Below are 22,178 nucleotides of genomic sequence, written 5' to 3' on the forward strand. Positions count from 1 at the left end.
TGTCCTCACCACAAAAATCAGCGTTTGAACTTTGCAAATGAACATATAGACAAGCCTGATGCATTTTGGAAACAAGTTCTGTGGACCGATGAGGTTAAAATTGAACTTTTTGGCTGGAATGAGCAAAGGTACGTTTGGAGAAAGAAGGGGCACATTATTTAATGAAAAGAACCTCTGTCCAACTGTTAAGCATGGGGGTGGATCAATCATGCTTTGGGGTTGTATTGCATCCAGTGGCACAGGGAACATCTCACGAGTAGAAGGAAAAATAGATTAAATACAATTTCAGCAAATTTTGGATGGTAACTTGATGCCATCTGTGAAAAAGCTGAAGTTAAAGAGAGGATGGCTTCTACAAATGGATAATGATCCTAAACACACCTCGAAATCCACGGGGGATTACATCAAGAGGCGTAAACTGAAGGTTTTGCCATGGCCTTCACAATCTCCTGACCTCAACATAATTGAAAATCTATGGATAGACCTTAAAAGAGCAGTGCGTGACAGACAGCCCAGAGATCTCAAAGAACTGGAAGACTTTTGTAAGGAAGAATGGGCAAAGATACCTCAAACAAGAATTGAAAGACTCTTGGCTGGCTACAAAAAGCGTTTACAAGCTGTGATACTTGCCAAAGGGGGCAATACAAGATATTAACTCTGCAGGGTGCCCAAACTTTTGCAGATGCCATTTTTTTGTTTTCTGTTATTTTGAAAGTGTCACTGATGGAAATAAAATCTAACTTTTGTTGACATATTATAAGAATGTCTAATCTGTAATTTGATGCCTTTTGGAGATTTTTCCATCTTTCCTTGGCTTCTTTATGCACATTAATACAATTTTTTACCTGGAGTGCCCAAACTTTCGATCACCACTGTATGTGGGTCCTGTGAGTTGTCTATGAGATCCTGGGAAAGGCATCCGAGCAGGTCTGAAACAGGAAGGAGCGTGGAACTGTGGTATAACAAGCGTTTTTTGACCTTTGATGATATCGGTGTTATTTTTTATCCCTTTATTATTTTAAATATACAAATAATTTTTTGGGGGGACTTTATTTCAAACATAAATTGCACGTCTTGTATTGTAGATTTAAAGGGACATTACCTATGTTTGTGAACACTGAGGATAGCACTTTACATGTATGGTGTTAGATTATTATTATTATCTGTATGTGGGTAATTATGCTGGCAGCTTTCCGTTTACATGTAATTATGGGTACATAGTTACATAATTGGTAAGGCTGAAAAAAAGACACCAGTCCATCGAGTTCAACCTGTGGTGTGTGAGTGTACATGTATTTATGTCAATAGTAAATCATATATCCCTGTATGTTGTGATCGTTTAGGTGCCCATCTAATAGTTTATTTTTAAACTCCCTGCTGATACCACTGCTTGTGGAAGAGAATTCCACATACTTACCACTTTGAAAGTAAAGAACCCTCTACGCAGTTTAAGGTTCATTCACTTCTCTTCCAATTTCAGTGAATGTCTGCGTGTCTTTTTAAACTCCCTTCCACTGAAAAGTTTTTTTCCTATAATGTGGTTATCATTGCGGTATTTGTATATCACTATCATTACCCCTCTTAAGTTCAATGTTTGTAGTCTTTCCCCATAGATGAGATCATCTAGTTCCTTTATTAGCTTTGTTCTCTTCCCTGTACTCTCTCCAGTTCCAGCACATTCTTCTTGAGAACTGTTGCCCAGAACTGGATGGCATACTCAAGATGCGGCTGAACCAGAGTCTTGTAGAGTGGGAGAATTGTAATTTTATCTCTGGAGTAAATCCTCTTTTTAATGCATGCTAATATTCTGTTGGCTTTGCTTGCAGCAGCTTGGCATTGCATACCATTGCTGAGCTTGTCATCTACTAGGACCCCCAGCTCATTTTCCTTCCTAGATTCCCCCAGAGGTTCTCCATCCAGCGGGTAACTTGTGTTTGTATTTTTAGCACCAAAATGCATTACTTTGTATTTTTCAACATTAAATTTAATTTGCCATGTAGTTGCTCACCCCATTATTTTGTTGAGATCTTCTTGTAAGGTTTCCACATCCTGCGAAGAAATTATTGCCCTGCTTAACTTTGTATCAGCTGCAAATACTTAGATTGAGCTGTTTATTTCATTCTCTATATCATTTATGAATCAATGAAACAGAATTGGTTCCGGGAGAGATCCATGGGGGACCCCACTTACCACACCGGACCATTCCACCACCCTTTGCCACCACCCCTGTAGCCAGTTTTGGACCTGCCCCTGTACATTGATGTTGAGTTGTGATTTATAACACATTTTCACAATTGTATTATTAGCTTTTTGGTTTTTCTATTTATTAGCACAGAGTTTTTGGTTTTTACCAAATTTTTGTGTTTTACCAAATAATTGTTTTCAGTTGGTAACGATTTACTCCACAGACCGGTTTATATAAAAGGCATTTCTCTTTGCCGGATGTGCTATGACTACAGTACTTAATCTACAGTACAGTAAGCAGATTTCTGTTTAAAGTAGACCTTTTTGTTTTAAGAATAATCATCAGTGTAAAGCAAGTTATGACATTTTATTTTTACTTTGTATTTATTTATTTATTTTTTTGCAAAAATGACTATTATCCGAGATAACTCTTTCTATACAACTAATTTGCTTGATGCTGATAGAACTCCCATTTTAGGACAATCCTTCTTCGAGTCATACTATATACTGTAGATGCCAATATTAAACAAACACCACAGACATTACACTACTGAAGCAATGTTACTAATTAAGTTATTCAACTACTTAAGCTATACTGTCCCAGAGGACCACATATCATTAAAAACCATAAAGTTGTATACAGTTTACAATGTTTTACTATGCCACAAACAGGAGACAGATCCGTTTCCATTACATATGTAGTGCTACCTCTGCAGGGGCCGCTGAATAGATGCCTAGGGATCCTTTCCCAGTAATTGCCTCACAGCCAAGCACACAGTTCTGATCACTATTCAGACTCATTAAGCAGTGTAGAGGTTATGCTTTTTTGTGCTTTTTGATGTCTTAATGAAAATGTAACTAGGATAGGTAGAGGATATCTGTAGGACATTCCATTAACTCCTAGCAACAAACTTGAGGATGCTAATCATCCTCTTAGGAATGTGAGCTTGAGTCCTTGCTTGCAGAAAATGTATGTTGGACTGAGCTTTTCAAGAACACTATAGGGGGACATTCTCTTTAGGCAGAACTGATTCTGTTACAAAAGGTCTAGCAGCAGCAGTAGCGTGAGCAAAAGTCCTTGTACAAGTAGGTAATGGACTGAGCTCTTAAGGACACCACAGACATTGTCCCCATTTAATAACACTGAATCTAGCACAAGAAAGATAGCAGCAGCACACAGCCCAAGGATCTCTCACACCAGCCTGTGCTCACTACTATCCTTGGATAATTATTTGCCTCCTTCCAATATCTTCCAGTCACTTTCCCAGTGGTACTAGCCTAGATTCGCAGATGAAAAACTTCCTCAATCAGATTCAGCAACTTTCAGTAGAATATGACCCAGCTAGCCTAGCTGGGTCCCAGAAAAACCACAGACATGTGACAGGCTTGCCCAGGGGGCTAACAGCCCCCCCCCCGGCTGTAATCTCCTCCTCAGGCACAAGACTCATCTGCTCTAAGTCTCAGAGTAATTATACACACTCCCAGCCACCACCTGGGTACCTCTCCCCATGTATTGGTCAGGGATGTATAAATATTCAGCTGATAATTAGACTCTCCCAGCCCACTATCTTCCAGAACATTTCCAGACAGACAAAGGGAATCAGACAACACTGAAGCCAGTGAAACAAAGACGAGCCAGAACTAAATTTACCCAAGCTAGCACCTATCTAGGAGGGTACTACACATATGTTTTTTTTATTTCCAAGAAATATGCCAGGACTTAAGCTTGTATCCTTTGCACAAATGTTTAAATGTCCATTTTGGGCCTGAATATTATGTACTGTAAAAACGCCAAAATTTTACATATTTTCTAAAACAGGAGAATCAACTTTACTAGAAAGCCAACAGTCAGTAGAAGAACTGTAAACAAATTCCCTAGCTTCTTTATAACACTTTGAGCGGCAGCAGCAAAAGGATAGATGCCCAGTTGAAGTCTTGCACCTTTTAACTCTGATAATAATCCAGTATCCCATATGATATGATTTCTTACACTCACACTTCAGTGTTCTATGTTTGCAAATAAACCCTACATTAGACAATTCCTCATTGTATTGCAGAGGAACAGAGTAGGTTGTCAGACCAGGTCTGTTTCTGAGTACTGATTACTGAGTATACTGTACTAGGGCTCAATCTGGTGCTGTCTGTTGGACTACACAGTCAGGTTTAGACACCCTGCACAACTGCTGTAACAGAATAGTAGAGGTAAGACCAGTATAATGGAGATCATGATTAAAATGTCTATCTATTTCTGTGACTTTGATTGGGCTTTAAAAGATAACAATACTTTTAGTGGTATTGGTTAGTCACTTTGTAGGCAGGTGCAGTCTACTTTTTCCACTGTCTGTAGGTAACGCTATTCCGCAGCAGCACTTCTGTGGGAAAGGAAGTCAAGAGGAACAATGTTCCCCTATGGTTTCCTGGGTCAATGGGGAAGCTTTTCTATTAGATGCTGCTGCCCTATATGACTCTAGCAGTCATCTTGGGTCATGCAGAACCTATTTAAGACTCTGGCTCCCAGGTTTGGCTTGCATTTTGGGAGTTGGTAGAGTAGGAACAGGCACCTGGCCTGTTAGGGACAGTACTAGCGTTAGCTAAAGGTTCCTGATGAGGAGGGAAAGCATAGGGTCGGGACTCTTCAGGGCACCCTCCCGATTGGGCACTAGATGGCCAGGCCGCATTCTCAACAGATGCTTTCAGTCTGGCTGGAATCTGCTCCTTTCATGTTCCTGGAACCATCCAGGTAGCCTGCCCACTTGATTATTGTAACTATTGCTCAATTATTCCAATACAAATTCTGCCCTGCACCTGACTGTGTGAATTATTGCCACCGCACACGCTGCACCCAACCTACAACTCCACCCAGCACAAGAATAAATGTGGCTTAAGTTCCACTTACGGATTACCTCCACATTTAACAATAACCTTTCCAGAGGGAGTGATGGGCACTGTGGTTCTTTCCAAAGGCTACTACATCCAATACTGTGTGTCCTTCAGTGACCTTATGGAAAGGTAAGTATTAAATTGGTCTTAAACTCAAAAGCAAACATTTATTATATTGCAGCTTACCAGTTCTTAGATATGATGGCTGCATTTGTTTTCTTTTTAAGGCTTTCATTGTTCTATTTTCATCTGGTGATCTATATTGTTAGTATATTGTTTGTCAAAAGAATCAGTTCTTTTGCAGATGTATCAGTTACAATGATCAGTTTTATTTATTTATAAAAGAAATCTTTATCCCAAAAGGAAAAAAGGGAAAAAAACAATGTTTTGCTGTACCTGATTATAAAGTGTTAGCTGGAGTTTGGCTTCAGTTTGTTAGTGAGTGTATCTAAATCTGCTAGTACATCTAACACTTCCTTCCCCCAGACTGACAATTCTGCTGTTTAAAGATGCCCCCTGTGCTCACTCACTCTAATACAGGAGGTGTGTTACTGGCCAAATCACCAGGAAAATAGAAGGAAAAAAACCTTACAAAAAAGAAACCCAATGCAGCCACCACATCTAATGATTGGTAAGCTGCAATATATTACATTTTATGGTTTTGAGTTTAATAACACTTTAAGTCTGTTCTTTTACAAACTGGCTCTGTTTTTATTTTTCTAATGTAGTGTCAAGGTTGATTCTATTCCAAAAAAAAACAGAAATATTATAAATAGACTGAATGTAGCCTTGGGCAAAGGCAGATTTTTTTTTCAAAATGAGGTGCCTTTTCTAGGGAAATTTTTAATACCTGGCATTGGGGTTGATTTAGTAAAACTGGAAAAGTGCAAAGTCTGGTGCAGCTGTGTATTGTAGCTTCTAACTTCAGCTTGTTCATATAAATTTTGACCAAAAAAAATGTAGGCTTGTTGGTGTCTTTACAGAGCTGACCAGATTTTGCAGTCTACAAATCAACCCCATTGTCCCAGGATAGAGTTTGTATGAATTTGCACCTATAGAGTACAGACAAGCAAAGTAATATACCTGCCATTTATAGATGTACAATGAGTACTCACCAAATTCACCAAGGGTCCACCAGAATTTCCATACTGTTTGAAAGAAAATAATACATTGTGAATTACCATAGATGAAAGATCAACTGCAAATTGAAAAAAAAAAAACGATCACATAAAGAATTGATTATTTAATGAAGAATGTTCCTTCCTTGTGGTGATATAAAGTTCTACATATGTCTACAGAAGTTCTACATATGCCACCATCAGTACACCTTACTTTGCCTATCACATACTTGCCAACTTTCCCGTTTTTGCTGGGAAGTCCTGGCAAATAGGAGCCTGTCCTGGGTAATTTACATTGTCCCTGGAAGGAAATTCCCTTTTTAATTTCCTGTAATTCTCTCTATTTTGAATAGACCCTATAATCTGATTATAAGTAGGCGGAGATTAATTATGTGGAGTGGGCTGTACTGCAAAGTGTCCCTGGAAATTTTTTTCAAATGTTGGCAACTATTCTAACAGCAGGTTCTAAAATTGTACCCTAAATACCAGAGGTGGGGGACTCGAGTCACATGCCTTGACTTAAGTCAGACTTAAGTCACCAGTTTGAGGACTTGAGACTTGCCTGACTAAATTTAATAAAAGACTCGACGTGATTGGAGACTTGACTTTGACTTGAGACGTGACTCAAAATGACTTTACTTTTTTAAGTTATTAAATATTTGCATTTTCTCAAGATGTGTTAAAGCAAAATGAATGTGCCTGTTATGTTTCTGACACCACAGTCACTTAAAACACCTCAGTGTGTTCTGATTTTTAGGACACTGGCTGTTTAACAATGGAAATACTTGCAATGTTTTTAGTGACTGTGGTGTTGAAACATGACCGGACGAAGGATTTTCAGCTGTTTGGGCATTCAAAGTGTTTCTTTAACATGCCAAGAAAAAAGCACTAAGCAGTTTTGTTAATGTTGAAAATAAAGCAAAACCTTTCCTGACCACTGACTTTTAACCGATTTAAAGGTGAAACTTGGGGTAGATCAGTATTTTGACTTGATTTGTGACTTGACCAAAATAAATGACTTGACTTGACTTGCTTGACTTCTAGCAGGGACGCAACTTGACTTGCTTGCTTTTCACCACAGTAACTTGGGACTTGCTTAAGACTTGAAGGTTAAGACTTGAGACTTGCTTGAGACTTGAAGGTTAAGACTTGAGACTTGCTTGTGACTTGCACATGTGTGACTTACTCCCATGTCTGCTAAATACCCTCACTGTTATATAATGTTGTATGTATCGTGCTGGTAAAGATACAAGGGCTTTTTACTGACCAACTGGCAGGTTCATATAGATAATATCGAGTTGCAAAAACTCTAACACATCTAAAACTCCAAACTCAAGTATTATGTAATATATAAAATACTAACTGCTTAACTGTCCGTACTAATTTGTTTATTACAGCCAAATCAAATTAGACTCTGCATTAGAAGTCTGTTTATAATTGGTGATAGATCAAAAATGGAAAAAGGAAGTGACACAGATTTCAGAAAGCAGACCCTTCAACACCATGCACATATTTGGAAGATTAAGGTAAACCAAGTGGACTTTTTGGGGGAAAGTATTAGCAGTTCACATATTATATCAATTTATTTTCTGGAAATATTTTTCAAACTACAAACAATTTTTGTTTTTTTTAATTAGACATTTGTTACCATTTTCAATTCTTCTCTAGAAAAATGTAATCTATAATGTGAGAGATACTTGTGACTTACATTAATAATAGCATCTGTCTGGATGTACTCCATATCAGAATCTTTCAAGCCCAGTTCCTTCCCTCCTCGATGGGTGGTACTTATAATCCCAGTGGTCACCGTGTTTTGTAGAGAGAAAGGGCTTCCCAAAGCAACCACAAATTCTCCAGGTCTCAGGTCTGACGATCTACCTAACATGAGGACTGGGAGAGGTGCCTGTAAAAAAAAGATTTATTAATGTCATATTCTTAAGCAAGAATGGCTGTGTAAACTCTACACACATGTATATAATGAGGGTGAGGCTTGTCCTTGAGATGCACACTTTGTACTTGTTATCCTTACTAAAATTTCAAACTTCACCATCCAAGTGACAGAGCTCTTATTTACTTTCCTTTTGTCAAGACTTACAACTTCTACATGTTCTGGCATTGGTACTCTGGGGACAGGGCATCAAAACTCCCCTGTCCCTACACTAATACTTGGAGATTCTATTCACTCTTGGGGAAGTATCTTCTCAGTTTATACCCTGACCAATGCTCATTCAATTAGAGAAGGATCCTCCATCTTTGTGAAGACTAGATGTAACCACCTTTAGCGATTTGCTCACTTCATTATTCCCAGGCAGCTGCAGGTTGACCTAGACCCACATCTCTCTCTTATTTCCATTTCCTCTCATTAAGACCCCCTTTATTCTTTCACAGGTTCTTTTATAGTAACCCAATGACATGAGGCTCAAACACAGACACTGCATGGAACACGACCTCAAAATGTACTTATCAGCTGTTAATTTATTTTATAGGGGAGCAATGTCAGATTACAGAATGGCCCAGGGAGGACTGTGTACTTCATGTTATTTTTCAGTGCCCAGAAGGGCAAATTACAGTATTTTCCGGCGTATAAGACGACTGGGCGTATAAGACGACCCCCCTAATTTTGAAGTTAAAACATAGGTTTTGGGCTATACTCGCCGTATAAGACTACCCCCCCTCTGAAGCAAGGCAACACCATTGAAAAACATCAGATTTCTCATAGCTCTCCAAGGTTCCCCAAGTACTGTAATACATGTAATCTCTCATAATATCTCCAAGGTACCCTAAGTATAAGTATTACCAGTAGATGTAATCTCAAGACGCTGGCTGTGTGGGAATCCTGTACCGGTATACCGTATCTACCGTAGCTTCGGCTACATACAGTATACCACGCTGAGCCAATCACAGTGAGCGATGTATTCTATTATTGAATGCAAAGCCTGCTCAGATTGGCAGAGTCAGAGAGGCGGGTTGATGTTACTCCGCCAATCCAAGCAGACTTTGCATTTAATAATAGTATACAGTACATCGCTCTCCCTGATTGGCTCAGCGCGGTACACAGTATGTAGCCAAAGCTACGGTACATACGGTATACTGGTACAGGATTCCCACACAGCCAGTGTCTTGAGAGATTACATCTATTGGTAATACTTATACTTGAGTTACCTTGAAGAAGTTATACTCGGCGTATAAGACGACCCCCCATTTTTGGGGGATTGTTTTTGAGGTTCAAAAGTAGTCTTATACCCCAGAAAATACAGTATTAGTAATACCTCATCTGGAATATGCAGTTCAGTGTTGGGCACCAGTTCTCAAAAAGGATATCGGAGAACTGGAGAAAGTGCAGAGAAGGGCAACCAAACTAATAAGAGGCATGGAGGAGCTCAGCTATGAGGAAAGATTAAAATAAATTAATGTATTCTCTCTTGAGAAGAGGAGATTAAGGGGAGATATGATCAACATGTACAAATACATAAGGGGTCCATATAGTGAACTTGGTATTGAGTTATTCACTTTAAGGTGATCAAGGACAAAGGACAAGGGGGCACTCATTACGTCTAGAGGAAAAGAGATTTTATCTCCAAATACGGAAAGGTTTCTTCATAGTAAGAGCTGTGAAAATGTGGAATAGATTCCCTCCAGAGGTTCTGTCCAGCTCAGTAGATTGCTTTAAAAAAGGCCTGGATTTTTACCTCGGTGTACATAATATAACTGGGTAGTAACATTTATAGATAAAGTTGATCCAGGGAATATTCGATTGCCTCTTCAGGGATCAGGAAGGAATTTTTTCCCCTGTTGTAGCAAATTGGATCATGCTTTGCTGAGCTTTTTCGCCTTCCACTGGATCAACTGTGAGTAAAGGGTTTTGTATATATGATTGCATGGTTCTGGTTTTTTTTTTTTTCATTCTTTTTTTTTTGGTTGGGCTAGATGGACTTGTGTCCTTTTGCAACCTGACTAACTATGTAACTATGTAAAAGTAAAGTCACTTGTCAACACACTTCTAGAAAACTGATTGGCTAGAAGTCTGCTGGACAGAATCTTCCAAGACACTTCCACCAATCACATACAGAACTAAGGAATGGTTGAAAATAAGTTAGAAACACCCTGTTTTTGCAGAACCGAAAGAATATAAACCCTTTTAGTAACATATTGTAGCTATATTAAATCTCTGGTTGAAATATCTACACTCCATTATTACTATCATCTCCATTTAATGTGTAACTTTTCATAACAGTAATCCAGCAGGACAAAACATTACTTAATTCATCATTTCTATTTTCCCTTCATGTACATAAGAAGGTGATAGGTGGTATAGGGGCTAACTTCTCATGGTATGGTAAGAATCAGGTGCCCACCGTGTCATTTTTCCTGTCCAATCAGGACTGTTCAGACAGGGAGCAGTAGAGAAGGGGTTGCTTACAGGTAGGAGATGTTGAAAGTATTGTGGTCAATGTAGAGCTTTAGAGCATTGTCTTTTCTCTCCATGAAAAGGCAGGAGCAAGGCGTTACATTATGGAAAAGTATTGGTCATTGCTTCAGGCTCAGGCAAAGCTGAGCCTTAACAGTCATTCTATTTACAGTATATGTATAGAAAATGGGACCAAACTTCTGGAATTGGTCATCTCCATCTATTGTAGGGAGCCAGGAATCCTGTTGTTTCAGTGAAAGGCATATTTTCAGGCTCTTATTTACCTTTTAGCTGGACTGGTAAAACAACTCAGTTTATCATAGGCACAGTAAACTTTGGATGAGATAAATATGAAGGCTCTCATTTTTGAGCTTTTGGAGAAAAATACCTAACTGCCATGCTGATGTAGTGACTTTTATGGTTTCTAAGTCACTGACCCAGAAAGAAATCAGAACTCTTGATCTGCTGCAAATTCTGGGCCAGTTACTCAAACTATTAAAGTGTTTGAATTGGCATGGCAGCCAGGGTGCTAGCCTATATAGAAACAGAGGTTAACAATGGCAGCTTCCACCTTTCTCTCAAAAGATCTTTTTTTTAAGTCTCCAGGGAAGCCATAGAAAGTGGTATTAGCCTATGTAACGCACATCAGGGTCAATCTTGATCAGAGCGATGTCTAGCTTCTGGTCCACATCCTTCACTTTGGCATCGTAATGAGCTCCATCTTTCACTTCCACTTTAATCCGCTGCTTGTTAGTAAGGACATGAGCGTTGGTCACTATAAGTCCATCTTCGGATACAATGAATCCCGAGCCGCTAGACACAGCCATCTCCTGACCAGTGAATGGAGACCTGACACAGAAAAAATTTTACCTGTTATTTCTCATACAATTACTTTAGAATGCTTCTATGAGCTGTTTATTACCTCATTCAAAAAGTGGGTACACCCCTCACATTTTTGTAAATATTTTTTTATATCTTTTCATGTGACAGCACTGAAGAAATTACACTTTGCTACAATGTAAAGTAGTAAATGTGTACAGCTTTTATAACAGTGTAAATTTGCTGTCCCCTCAAAATAACTCAACACAGAGCCATTAATGTTTAAACCGCTGGCAACAAAAGTGAGTACACCCCTAAGTGAAAATGTCCACATTGGGCCCAAAGTATCAATATTTTGTGTGGCCACCACTATTTTCCAGCACTGCCTTAACCCTCTTGGGCATGGAGTTCACCAGAGCTTCACAGGTTGCCACTGGAGTCCTTTTCCACTCCTCCATGACGACATCACGGAGCTGGTGGATGTTAGAGATCTTGCGCTCCTCTAACTTCCGTTTGAGGATGCCCCACAGATGCTCATCAGGCTTTAGGTCTGGAGACATGCTTGGACAGTCCATTACCTTTACCCTTAGCTTTTTTAGCAAGGCAGTGGTCGTCTAGGAGGTGTGTTTGGGGTCGTTATCATGTTGGAATACTGCCCTGCGGCCCAGTCTCCAAAGGGAGGGGATCATGATCTGCTTCAGTATGTCACAGTACATGTTGGCATTCACGGCTTTCTCAATGAACTGTAGCTACCCAGTGCCAGCAGTACTCATGCAGCCTCAGACCATGATATTCCCACCACCATGCTTGACTGTAGGCACACATTTGTCTTTGTACTCCTCACCTGGTTACTGTCACACAGGCTTGACACTATCTGAACCAAATAGGTTTACCTTGCTCTCATCAGACCACAGGACATGGTTCTAGTAATCCATGTCCCTAGTCTGTTTGTCCTTAGCAAACTATGGGCTTTCTTGAGAAATTAATAGCTCTTTCCTCTTCTTCTTTAGAAGAGGCTTCCTTCTGGGACGATACCCATGCAGACCAATTTGATGCAGTGTGCGTATGGTCCGAGCACTGACAGGCTGACCCCCACCCCTTCAACCCCTGCAGCAATGCTGGCAGTACTCATGCATCTATTTCCCGAAGACAACCTCTGGATATGACGCTGAGCACGTATACTCAACTACTTTGGTCGACCATGGTGAGACCTGTTCTGAGTGGAACCTGTCCTGTTAAACCGCTGTATGGTCTTTGCCACCCTGCTGTAGCTCAGTTTCAGGGTCTTGGCAATCTTCTTATAGCCTAGGCCATCTTTATGTACAGTAACAATTCTTTTTTTCAGACTCTTAGAGAGTTCTTTGCCATGAGGTGCCATGTTGAACTTCTAGTGACCAGTATGAGAGAGTGAGAGTGATAACACCAAATTTAACACACCTGCTCCCCATTCACACCTGAGACCTTGTAACACTAATGAGTCACATAACACTGGGGGAGGGAAAATGGCTAACTGGGCCAAATTTGGACATTTTAACTTAGGGGTGTACTCACTTTTAATGCCAGTGATTTAGACATTGATGGCTGTATGTTGAGTTATTTTGAGGGGACAGAAAATTTACACTGTTATACAAGCTGTACACTCACTACTTTACATTGTAACAAAGTGTAATTTCTTCAGTGTTGTCACATGGAAAGATATAATAAAATTATATTTACAAAAATGTGAGGGGTGTACTCGCTTTTGTGAGATACTGTACATGCGTTTAGGGGTCGTCTATGAATTCCTGTGGGAGCCTCAGCGGGGTTAGTGAAAACAGCTGTGGAATGTACACAACAAATGGGATAGGCAACGCTGCTCCAGTCATCCTCCCTCTGATGACTGGGTGCTGGTCCAGTCCATGGTCTGAGCGTAGTAACCAATGTACAGTGGGTACGGAAAGTATTCAGACCCCCTTAAATTTTTCACTCTTCGTTATATTGCAGCCATTTGCTAAAATCATTTAAGTTCATTCTTCTTCCTCATGAATGTACACATAGCACCCCATACTGACAGAAAAACACAGAATTGTTGACATTGTTGCAGATTTATTGAAAAAGAAAAACTGAAATATCACATGGTCCTAAGTATTCAGACCCTTTGCTCAGTATTTAGTAGAAGCCCCCTTTTGATCTAATACAGCCAGGAGTCTTTTTGGGAAAGATGCAACAAGTCTTTCACACCTGGATTTGGGGATCCTCTGCCATTCCTCCTTGCAGATCCTCTCCAGTTCTGTCAGGTTGGATGGTAAACGTTGGTGGACAGCCATTTTTAGGTCTCTCCAGAGATGCTCAATTGGGTTTAAGTCAGGGCTCTGGCTGGGCCATTCAAGAACAGTCACGGAGTTGTTGTGAAGCCACTCCTTCGTTATTTTAGCTGTGTGCTTAGGGTCATTGTCTTGTTGGAAGGTAAACCTTCGGCCCAGTCTGAGGTCCAGAGAACTCTGGAGAAGGTTTTTGTCCAGGATATCCCTGTACTTGGCCGCATTCATTTTTCCCTCGATTGCAACCAGTCGTCCTGTCCCTGCAGCTGAAAAACACCCCCACAGCATGATGCTGCCACCACCATGCTTCACTGTTGGGACTGTATTGGACAGGTGATGAGCAGTGCCTGGTTTTCTCCACACATACCGCTTAGAATTAAGGCCAAAAAGTTCTATTTTGGTCTCATCAGACCAGAGAATCTTATTTCTCACCATCTTGGAGTCCTTCAGGTGTTTTTTAGCAAACTCCATGCGGGCTTTCATGTGTCTTACACTGAGGAGAGGCTTCCGTCGGGCCACTCTGCCATAAAGCCCCGACTGGTGGAGGGCTGCAGTGATGGTTGACTTTCTACAACTTTCTCCCATCTCCTGACTGCATCTCTGGAGCTCAGCCACAGTGATCTTTGGGTTCTTCTTTACCTCTCTCACCAAGGCTCTTCTCCCCCGATAGCTGAGTTTGGCCGGACGGCCAGCTCTAGGAAGGGTTCTGGTTGTCCCAAACGTCTTCCATTTGAGGATTATGGAGGCCACTGTGTTCTTAGGAACCTTAAGTGCAGCAGAAATATTTTTGTAACCTTGGCCAGATCTGTGCCTTGCCACAATTCTGTCTCTGAGCTCTTCAGGCAGTTCCTTTGACCTCATGATTCTTATTTGCTCTGACATGCATTGTGATCTGGAAGGTCTTATATAGACACGTGTGATGCTTTCCTAATCAAGTCCAATCAGTATAATCAAACACAGCTGGACTCAAATGAAGGTGTAGAACCATCTCAAGGATGATCAGAAGAAATGGAAAGCACCTGAGTTAAATATATGAGTGTCACAGCAAAGGGTCTGAATACTTAGGACCATGTGATATTTCAGTTTTTCTTTTTTAATAAATCTGCAACAATGTCAACAATTCTGTGTTTTTCTGTCAGTATGGGGTGCTATGTGTACATTCATGAGGAAGAAGAATGAACTTAAATGATTTTAGCAAATGGCTGCAATATAACAAAGAGTGAAAAATTTAAGGGGGTCTGAATACTTTCCGTACCCACTGTATGATAGGCGTTTTTTTGGGCATTTTTTGGGGTCTTTGGAGGCAGGCATAAGATCTGAACTTCTGTATAGGGGTATATATACACACACACTTATATGTATTTATACACATACACATATATAGGTGTTATAGCAGAGAAGCCATATGGGTGTTAATTATTTCATTAGCGCAATCATAGTGTTCTGCTACTTTCACACCTATATATGTGTATGTGTATATATACATATAAGTGTGTGTGTATATATACCCCTACACAGAAGTTCTGATGTTATGCCTGCCTCCAAAGACCCCCAAAAAATGCCCAAAAAAATGCCTGCTACTAAACCGGCAAGGTGTGAAAATAGCGGAGCCATATCCCTGTTCTATAGTAATTCTAATACAAACAAACTTTTTTTTCTGGTTCTGGACATGCTACAGAGCTGAAACTTCACAGGTAGACCCCCCAGACACTAAATCCAAAGAAATCTAATTTTTTTTTTTTCAATAATTTTTTCAATAATTTTTTCAATAATTGGCTCTCTATCAAAAATGACAATTTTTAAGAACTTTTTTTTTGTGTGAAAAATAGTCCCTGGGGCATGACCCAGAACCCTAGGCACTTTTTAGAGGCATTTATTGGGTTTTAGGGCTTCAAAATGGTGTTTTTTGATTACCGAAGTTCGGGTCCCATTGATTTCAATGGGGTTCTGAAATCCGGCCCGAACTTTCGGGTAGTTCGGGTGTTCTGGTCGAACCGAACTTTTGAAAAGTTCGATCATCCCTAGAATGTGGTGCATAGTGTGCTACATAGTGTGGTACATAGTGTGCTGCAGTGAACAGTGGGTATGGCCAAATTGCTCTTGCTGACATCATTGCCCTGTCCCCCAGAGATGCCATGAAAGAAGAAAATGGTCACACACCACCACGAAATCCAATGAAGAAAAGTTCTTCATTCACATAAATGGTACAAGGTACAGCAGGGTATGACAGTAGACGCATTTCGCACGACTGCTACATGCTTGCTCACTACTGCTACTCTGCTGTACCTTGTACCACTTATGTGAATAAAGGAACTTTTCTTCATTGGATTCCGTGGTGGTGTGCGACCATTTTCTTCTTTCATGCTTCTGGCGGCGAGCCGAGGTTCAGCACCCACCTTGAATCATGGACTTTCACTAGCCTGAGTGGTGTTATCTCTTTTCATTGCCCAGAGATGCCAAACCTGCCCCCAGACAGCCCCCCGCAGCTCCCGGACAGCAACAGATTTGTGTGACTATCTTGGTTACTTGGAGAGCCACAGCCCGGTCGGAATAATGTGTTCAGTCCACTTGAAACCCGAACACATGATTTAAAACCCAAAACTGTCCGGGCAAATCCTGGACAGGTGGCAACGCTAATTCTAGACCTTCTAAGATTTTTATTGTTTTCGATGTTGAAGATTTTCCCTTACTTCCTGAGTCGTGAAACTGTCAGCAGAACAGGAAATGAGGGGACATCTCTCTAACAGAGCCCAATTAGCAGTAAAAACCCAACAGGAGTTTCAGTCCTTTCCCGCTCTGTGCAAAACTAGAAAAAAAAGGGTTTTGTTTTGATAGACACTGTAAATGCTATACTTGACAGCATCTAACAGAAATCGGAAAGTCGCTTTTGGGTGGACTGATCTTTTCTATGAACATTCTCACTTGTTCATATTGATAATGAAATATACAGGTACAAAAGAAAGGAGATCCTGAAATTCTGTGACCCTGAAAATATCACTTGACTAGGTTAGAAGCAAAGTGAACCAAGTGAATTGCAGTAATTCAGAAAGAAAGCAGGTTCCTATCATCAGAATATTACCTTCTGAAGAGTTCCAGATGGACGACAGCCGGCGCGATCTTCTGCACCACATCGGCGATGAAATTAAACTTGTATCTCAGGCTGTCGGGGTAGTGGGAACCTTTAAAGACATTTATAGAGCTATTCATTTTCCATAGTGTCATCCTGTGCTCAGTCAGTTTTGTTTGGACAGTGACTAAAGTCAGACTTATGAACCCTGGGTGTTGGCCTACACATAATTCTGTATATCATGCATGCATAAACTTAGTGGCAACATTTGTAAAATAGGCAAAAGTTGCAGTCCAGTTGTTTATATTTTGGCAATAAAACTATTTCATAAAGAGCAAATCAAACTAGCATTGCAGTAAAACTAAAGGCAAAACTTTTTTGTAGTTTTGAATAGAGTGGAGAGGGACTAGAGCCCCTTTTTACGTTTTTTTTTTTTTGCTGCCTCCACAACCGTTAGGGAGATGCACGTTCTCTATTTGTCCTGTTTACCTTTCTCATTGAAAGTGTGAAAGTAAAAGAAAATCACACATTTTGAGTTGTCCCCATAAAAGTAATAGATAGAAAATCTTCCTATGGGGACTCTAGTTCTGGTGACCTGGGGGGCCCACAAAGGATTCCCTTCATTTGCAGGGATTTCCTCTCACTTCCTGTATTGGACAGGAAGCGATAGTAAATCTTCCCAATGGGACACAGTTGGCAAAACAAAATTTGATAGAGGTTATAACCCTCCCTTACTCTATCCAAAATGAAAAAAATATATATTTTTTTGCTTATAGTTCTACTTTAATATATAACAAAGGGTTTTCACTTCTCTTATGTGGCAGGTAGAATATATGTGTCACTAATGTTTTTTTTAAAACAAGAGTAAAACCAGTTATGTATCAACAATATAGATCACTGCAGTTTAGGAAATGTAATACCAGCAGAACAAGGCATGTGTTGACAGCTTTGGGCTTGTGTTGATTGCCTCAGTTTGACATTAGATTAGGACATTTCTATAAAGATAACAAACAGGGAGGGCACAAACACCTACTGCATTCCCCGAGAAAAATGATCTTATTCAAAAACAATAAAACCATTAAAATGCATACTCATGTAGCACTACTCCCTTGGGAGCTGCTGTGTGGGGGTTGCCCTGGGTTACCATTAGCAACAGTAGACCATTCTGGCATGTTTTTTCAAGTGTTTTTACCTCAGACAAGGATTAGTCCAGTTTCTTTGGTTTTTGTGTTTTTATTTGTAACTTGGATAGGAGAAGGGATGAGTGGGATACTCCAATAACTGAACTATGCACAAAAAAGGCAGGGACTGTACAAAAAAAATGCTGACTGACGCTGGTTAACGCTGATTGAGCTAGTCACAGCTAGGCCGCTTACTGTATTTCAACTTGGACTGTGAAGGAGTCCTATTAGCTTCCTAAGGCACTCCTTTCCTGAGGTAGCTGACTTTAATAATAGACTGCACTGCTGAGCAACTTCAGGGCCCTTCCTGGCACCCCCTTTAACCCCTAATCTTCAGGGCTTTCCTGGCACCCCCTTAACTGTAACACTCTGGGTTAGCTGGCTCCTTGATCCCCTTGACCTCTCTGGAGTGGTTCCTTCTCTTAGGCAGAACCCTGGGCAGAGTACTCACGATACTGTTTTTCCAGAAGTTTTCTGCCCAGTAGCTCCACTTGGTCAGCACACTGGATCCTTCTGCAGCACAGCTCAACCCCTGGTCCCTAGGCCGACTGCCTGGACCACCTTCCTCAGCAACAGGAGGAGAAACAGCTGTCACCCTCCTCCTGGGACCTGGCTTCCTGCCCAAAGACCCCTGTCACATGCTCCACTCCTATTTATGTGCAATCCAAGGATGTATTGCAGGAATGCCCTCCCACTGGAACTGACATAAAACAGAGTGTGCCACTGGCTAGGTTTCCTCCACTGTCCAATGAGCTCCCTCATTGGCTACAGTGGGGACACTCCCTCAGACCCAGTGAATCACACTTGGAAACATGTGACAGTCTAAACTAACCGATCAGGCTCTCCTGATAAGCAGAACAAAGCCATACATATATTTTACCTAGCACCTACCTAGGAGGGTGCTACACTCACAAAAGTGCAGTGTAAAAAAACATGTGAGTCGGGAAAGGCCATGTGGTGCAAGGTACAAATGCTCCAACAACCTCCCGTGTACTAGCAAGCTGACGTGTTGCAGGGGCACACCATCTTCCTCCGAGCTGTGAATGATTCAGAATTAATTCACAGGGGCCTTTGACCTGCAGTTGACCTCATTCTGACCTGCTTTAAGTGATCTTTGATTCCCATAGACGTGTGTGGTAATGCAAAACCTGTTTAAAGCAAACAAAAGCCTACTGACACAGGCCCTTACAGAGATTTACTACTTACTGGAAAGGAACTATAGATACTTGCAAACAAATAAAAATGTATTTGTAATAGAAAATGGAGATAACATGAATAGCTAAATCCTATCTTCTGAAGACATCGCGGTTTGATGACGAAACGCGTTAAGTGGCTGTTCCCATGCATCACTTCCGGCCTAGTGAGTGGAACGCATGCCAGGCTCTAGGCCGTGTCCATTTTCTGCATGTTTTATTGGCCCATTTTTTACAATTTTAATTATTACAATTATTTTATTTGAATAAACATATCTTAGGATTTTACACTATGAGAGGCATGTCTCTCCATTTAAATTTTTTTTGCCTGCCCATTAAACTTTGGGAGAAACACAGGGATCATAACAAGGAGGGGTAAGGATCTGCGGGACAGGTCTCTCATAGACCTACAAGCCTCCGAGTTCCCTTGCTGTGTAGTAAGGGAGTCACGACATCTGGTGAGTGTGGTGTATAAATATTTCAACACGTGGTGGAATACTCACTACAGGGGAGACCCTGGGAACCAGGCACAAACAGCACTCAAGCTTGCACAAAATACTTTTTGCACTATGTCACTTGCACAACAAAGTACAACAAAGTACACTTCTGTGATCCCCTGGAAAAGTAGGGCTAAAAGAGCTTTTACCCAACTTCTCCTTTAATGGTCAAAAATGCAAACCACAACATTTCACACTTGGTCAAACTACTGCTGCAACATACCCACTCCCTTGTAAATGTCAATGTAGCACCTACTACATGTAAAAAAAATGACCCTTTCACTGTTGAGTCTATGATCATATTCATGATATTACTAATGGGAACATGAGCAATCCAATTGGCAGACATTTTACCTTTTACCGTCATTATCGTTCCAGTTGGGGTTTCTTTATTGCATTTGACCATGTTTTCGAAAGACCACATACTTTGATAAAAACATCTTACAGACTGAATGCAAATGGATTAATTTGCTAAAAGCTAATAGGATTCCGGACCTAAATGAATGTATCAGTTTTTAACCATATTGGAATGTGTTGTATTACTATATATATTAGAACAGACTGACCACAGCCTATTAAATCTGTGGATGACTTTGCCTGCTTAATCTCCCCTCACCTGCCGCTTTCGAGGATCCTGGACACCCATCAATTTTCCCCTGCCTGTAACCATGCATTGGCATTCCGCTGGTGGTGAGGCAGAGGAACCAGGTATGTTTACGATTTCCTGGTACTTCCTGGCACTTGACATAATCTACCTAAATGCCAGCCAGGATCCCCCAAACAGCTAGCTCTGTTTGAAAACTGTTGCTGTAAGGATCCTGTCCTGAAAGGCTTAGTGTCTGATCTATACACCTTGCTTATGGATGCTATTGGCCCTCGCACTCTCTCCTATGAATCAAAACGGGAAGCTGATTTAGGCAGAACCTTAGATCAACCAGCTTGGAGTCAATGTTCAGCTTGCACAGGACCCCTGGGAAGCCTTGCTACACACATCGATCTTCTCCTTGTCCAGAGGAGGCTAGTGGGATTTGTGTTTTGGGCAGCTCGACAAGCTCGACCAGCTTGGCCAAGGCTTGGCACCAGCCATTCCTCAATTTAGATGAAGTTAAGTAGAGGCTTATGGGGGACCATGGTCCATGAGAAACTTACTTCCCTATGGACACTCACACCAAATTCTTGAAGATTTGGGACCCATGGATAACTTACAATGACCACCTGAATCTTGAAAGCTCCTTGATTTCCATATGAATACAGGTATGGCTCACCCCTATGCTGCATAACAGGCTGGAGTGCACTTGAAACCATCTTTCACCCACTTAGCATTGCTCCATTTATTGAATTATATACTTTAACCCCTTTCCCTCTTTGAGGCATATCCCTTTTCCTTTATCTTTTCTGCTTACCAAGGATTCTAGGCAACTTACTCCTATTCCTCCTCCCCTTTCTCACACCATTGACCCCCTTCTCATTTTCATCTCCTTCTTTTAAATGAGGAAAAGTCTTGGCTGATAGTCTTTATTGCCACCGGTCTGCTCTCAGAACTACAACGATGTTTAACTAACACACTTGTTGGTACCTTTGACTTGAATTGTGGAATTACAATTATTTTTCTTTTTGTTTCCAATGTTCTTTGTACACTACCTTACTGAACAACTGTTTGTTTTGCACCACCCTTCTATAAACAATTTAAAAACTAAATAAAAATTTGTAAACCAAATTTGTGGATGACATATTTTGGTTTGCCATCACCATGAGTGCCTGTCAAACCATTCAGGTGAATTTCCACCTGTTCCATGCATGTCACATCCAGTGGTGGAATGCATGCTGCAGGGGAATGCATGTGCCAAGTCTGGCGTGTCTGGCACAACGGCGTAGAATTTAAAATTGCAGTAAGCCTTGGACAGGCCTCTTTGCCTTTGGGTAGTCTATGAGCTTAGTCTCTTAAGAAGGTGGTGCAGTCTAAATTATTGATGCAGTCTGATGCAGGTCTAGTTATTTTGCTGTTGTACCTTCTATCTCTCACTCTTTATACATTGGTTATGGTTTTTCATGGTTCTTTATTGGATACTTGCACCTAGTCATATCACCATCTTTCTTTTGTACAGGCAATCAATCTATAATATTGTAAGTATTACTATTACATGCACGTTGCAAGCTGAATACTTAATATTACTATCATTCTGCAACCATTGTGGGTTCTTATCCTATCTTATCTATTCACCCTGTGAACTCTTGAAAGTGTCTGGGGCCATGTGTGGGTGCTGTGTGGTTGTGTGTTTCTGATTGGAATTTTGTAGGTAGATTGTCATCTGTTTGGGGATATATTTGACATATTGTACATTTAATGTAAATTTTTATTGAAATGTCAATTCATCTAGGATAATGCTTTTAGTATAATACATAGATATATGTATGTGAATTAATCCTGATAAATGGATAGATCTGGGACCAGATACCGCTTGGGGGTAGAAGAATACACTGCAACTCATTGCAAAAGTGCATTCACATGCAGTGGGGTAATATAGTTATTC

The 22,178-nt window shown here is 40.7% G+C and overlaps 1 protein-coding gene across 1 annotated transcript in view; it reads right to left on the reverse strand.

Annotated features, from left to right (window-relative positions):
* Positions 1 to 22,178, reverse strand: part of HTRA4 (HtrA serine peptidase 4) — a 94,959-nt gene that overhangs the window by 19,852 nt on the left and 52,929 nt on the right. Inside the window, exons 2-5 of the mRNA XM_082255225.1 lie at positions 16,789 to 16,888; positions 11,235 to 11,439; positions 7,891 to 8,085; positions 6,180 to 6,212 (exon numbers count right to left, since the gene is read on the reverse strand). Coding sequence (XP_082111351.1) covers positions 6,180 to 6,212; positions 7,891 to 8,085; positions 11,235 to 11,439; positions 16,789 to 16,888 — 533 coding nt within the window. The remainder of the gene's footprint in view (positions 1 to 6,179; positions 6,213 to 7,890; positions 8,086 to 11,234; positions 11,440 to 16,788; positions 16,889 to 22,178) is intronic.

The sequence above is a fragment of the Pelophylax lessonae genome, assembly GCF_965119305.1.
Source record: "Pelophylax lessonae genome assembly, chromosome: 4".
In the NCBI taxonomy this organism is placed as follows: Eukaryota; Metazoa; Chordata; class Amphibia; order Anura; family Ranidae; genus Pelophylax; species Pelophylax lessonae.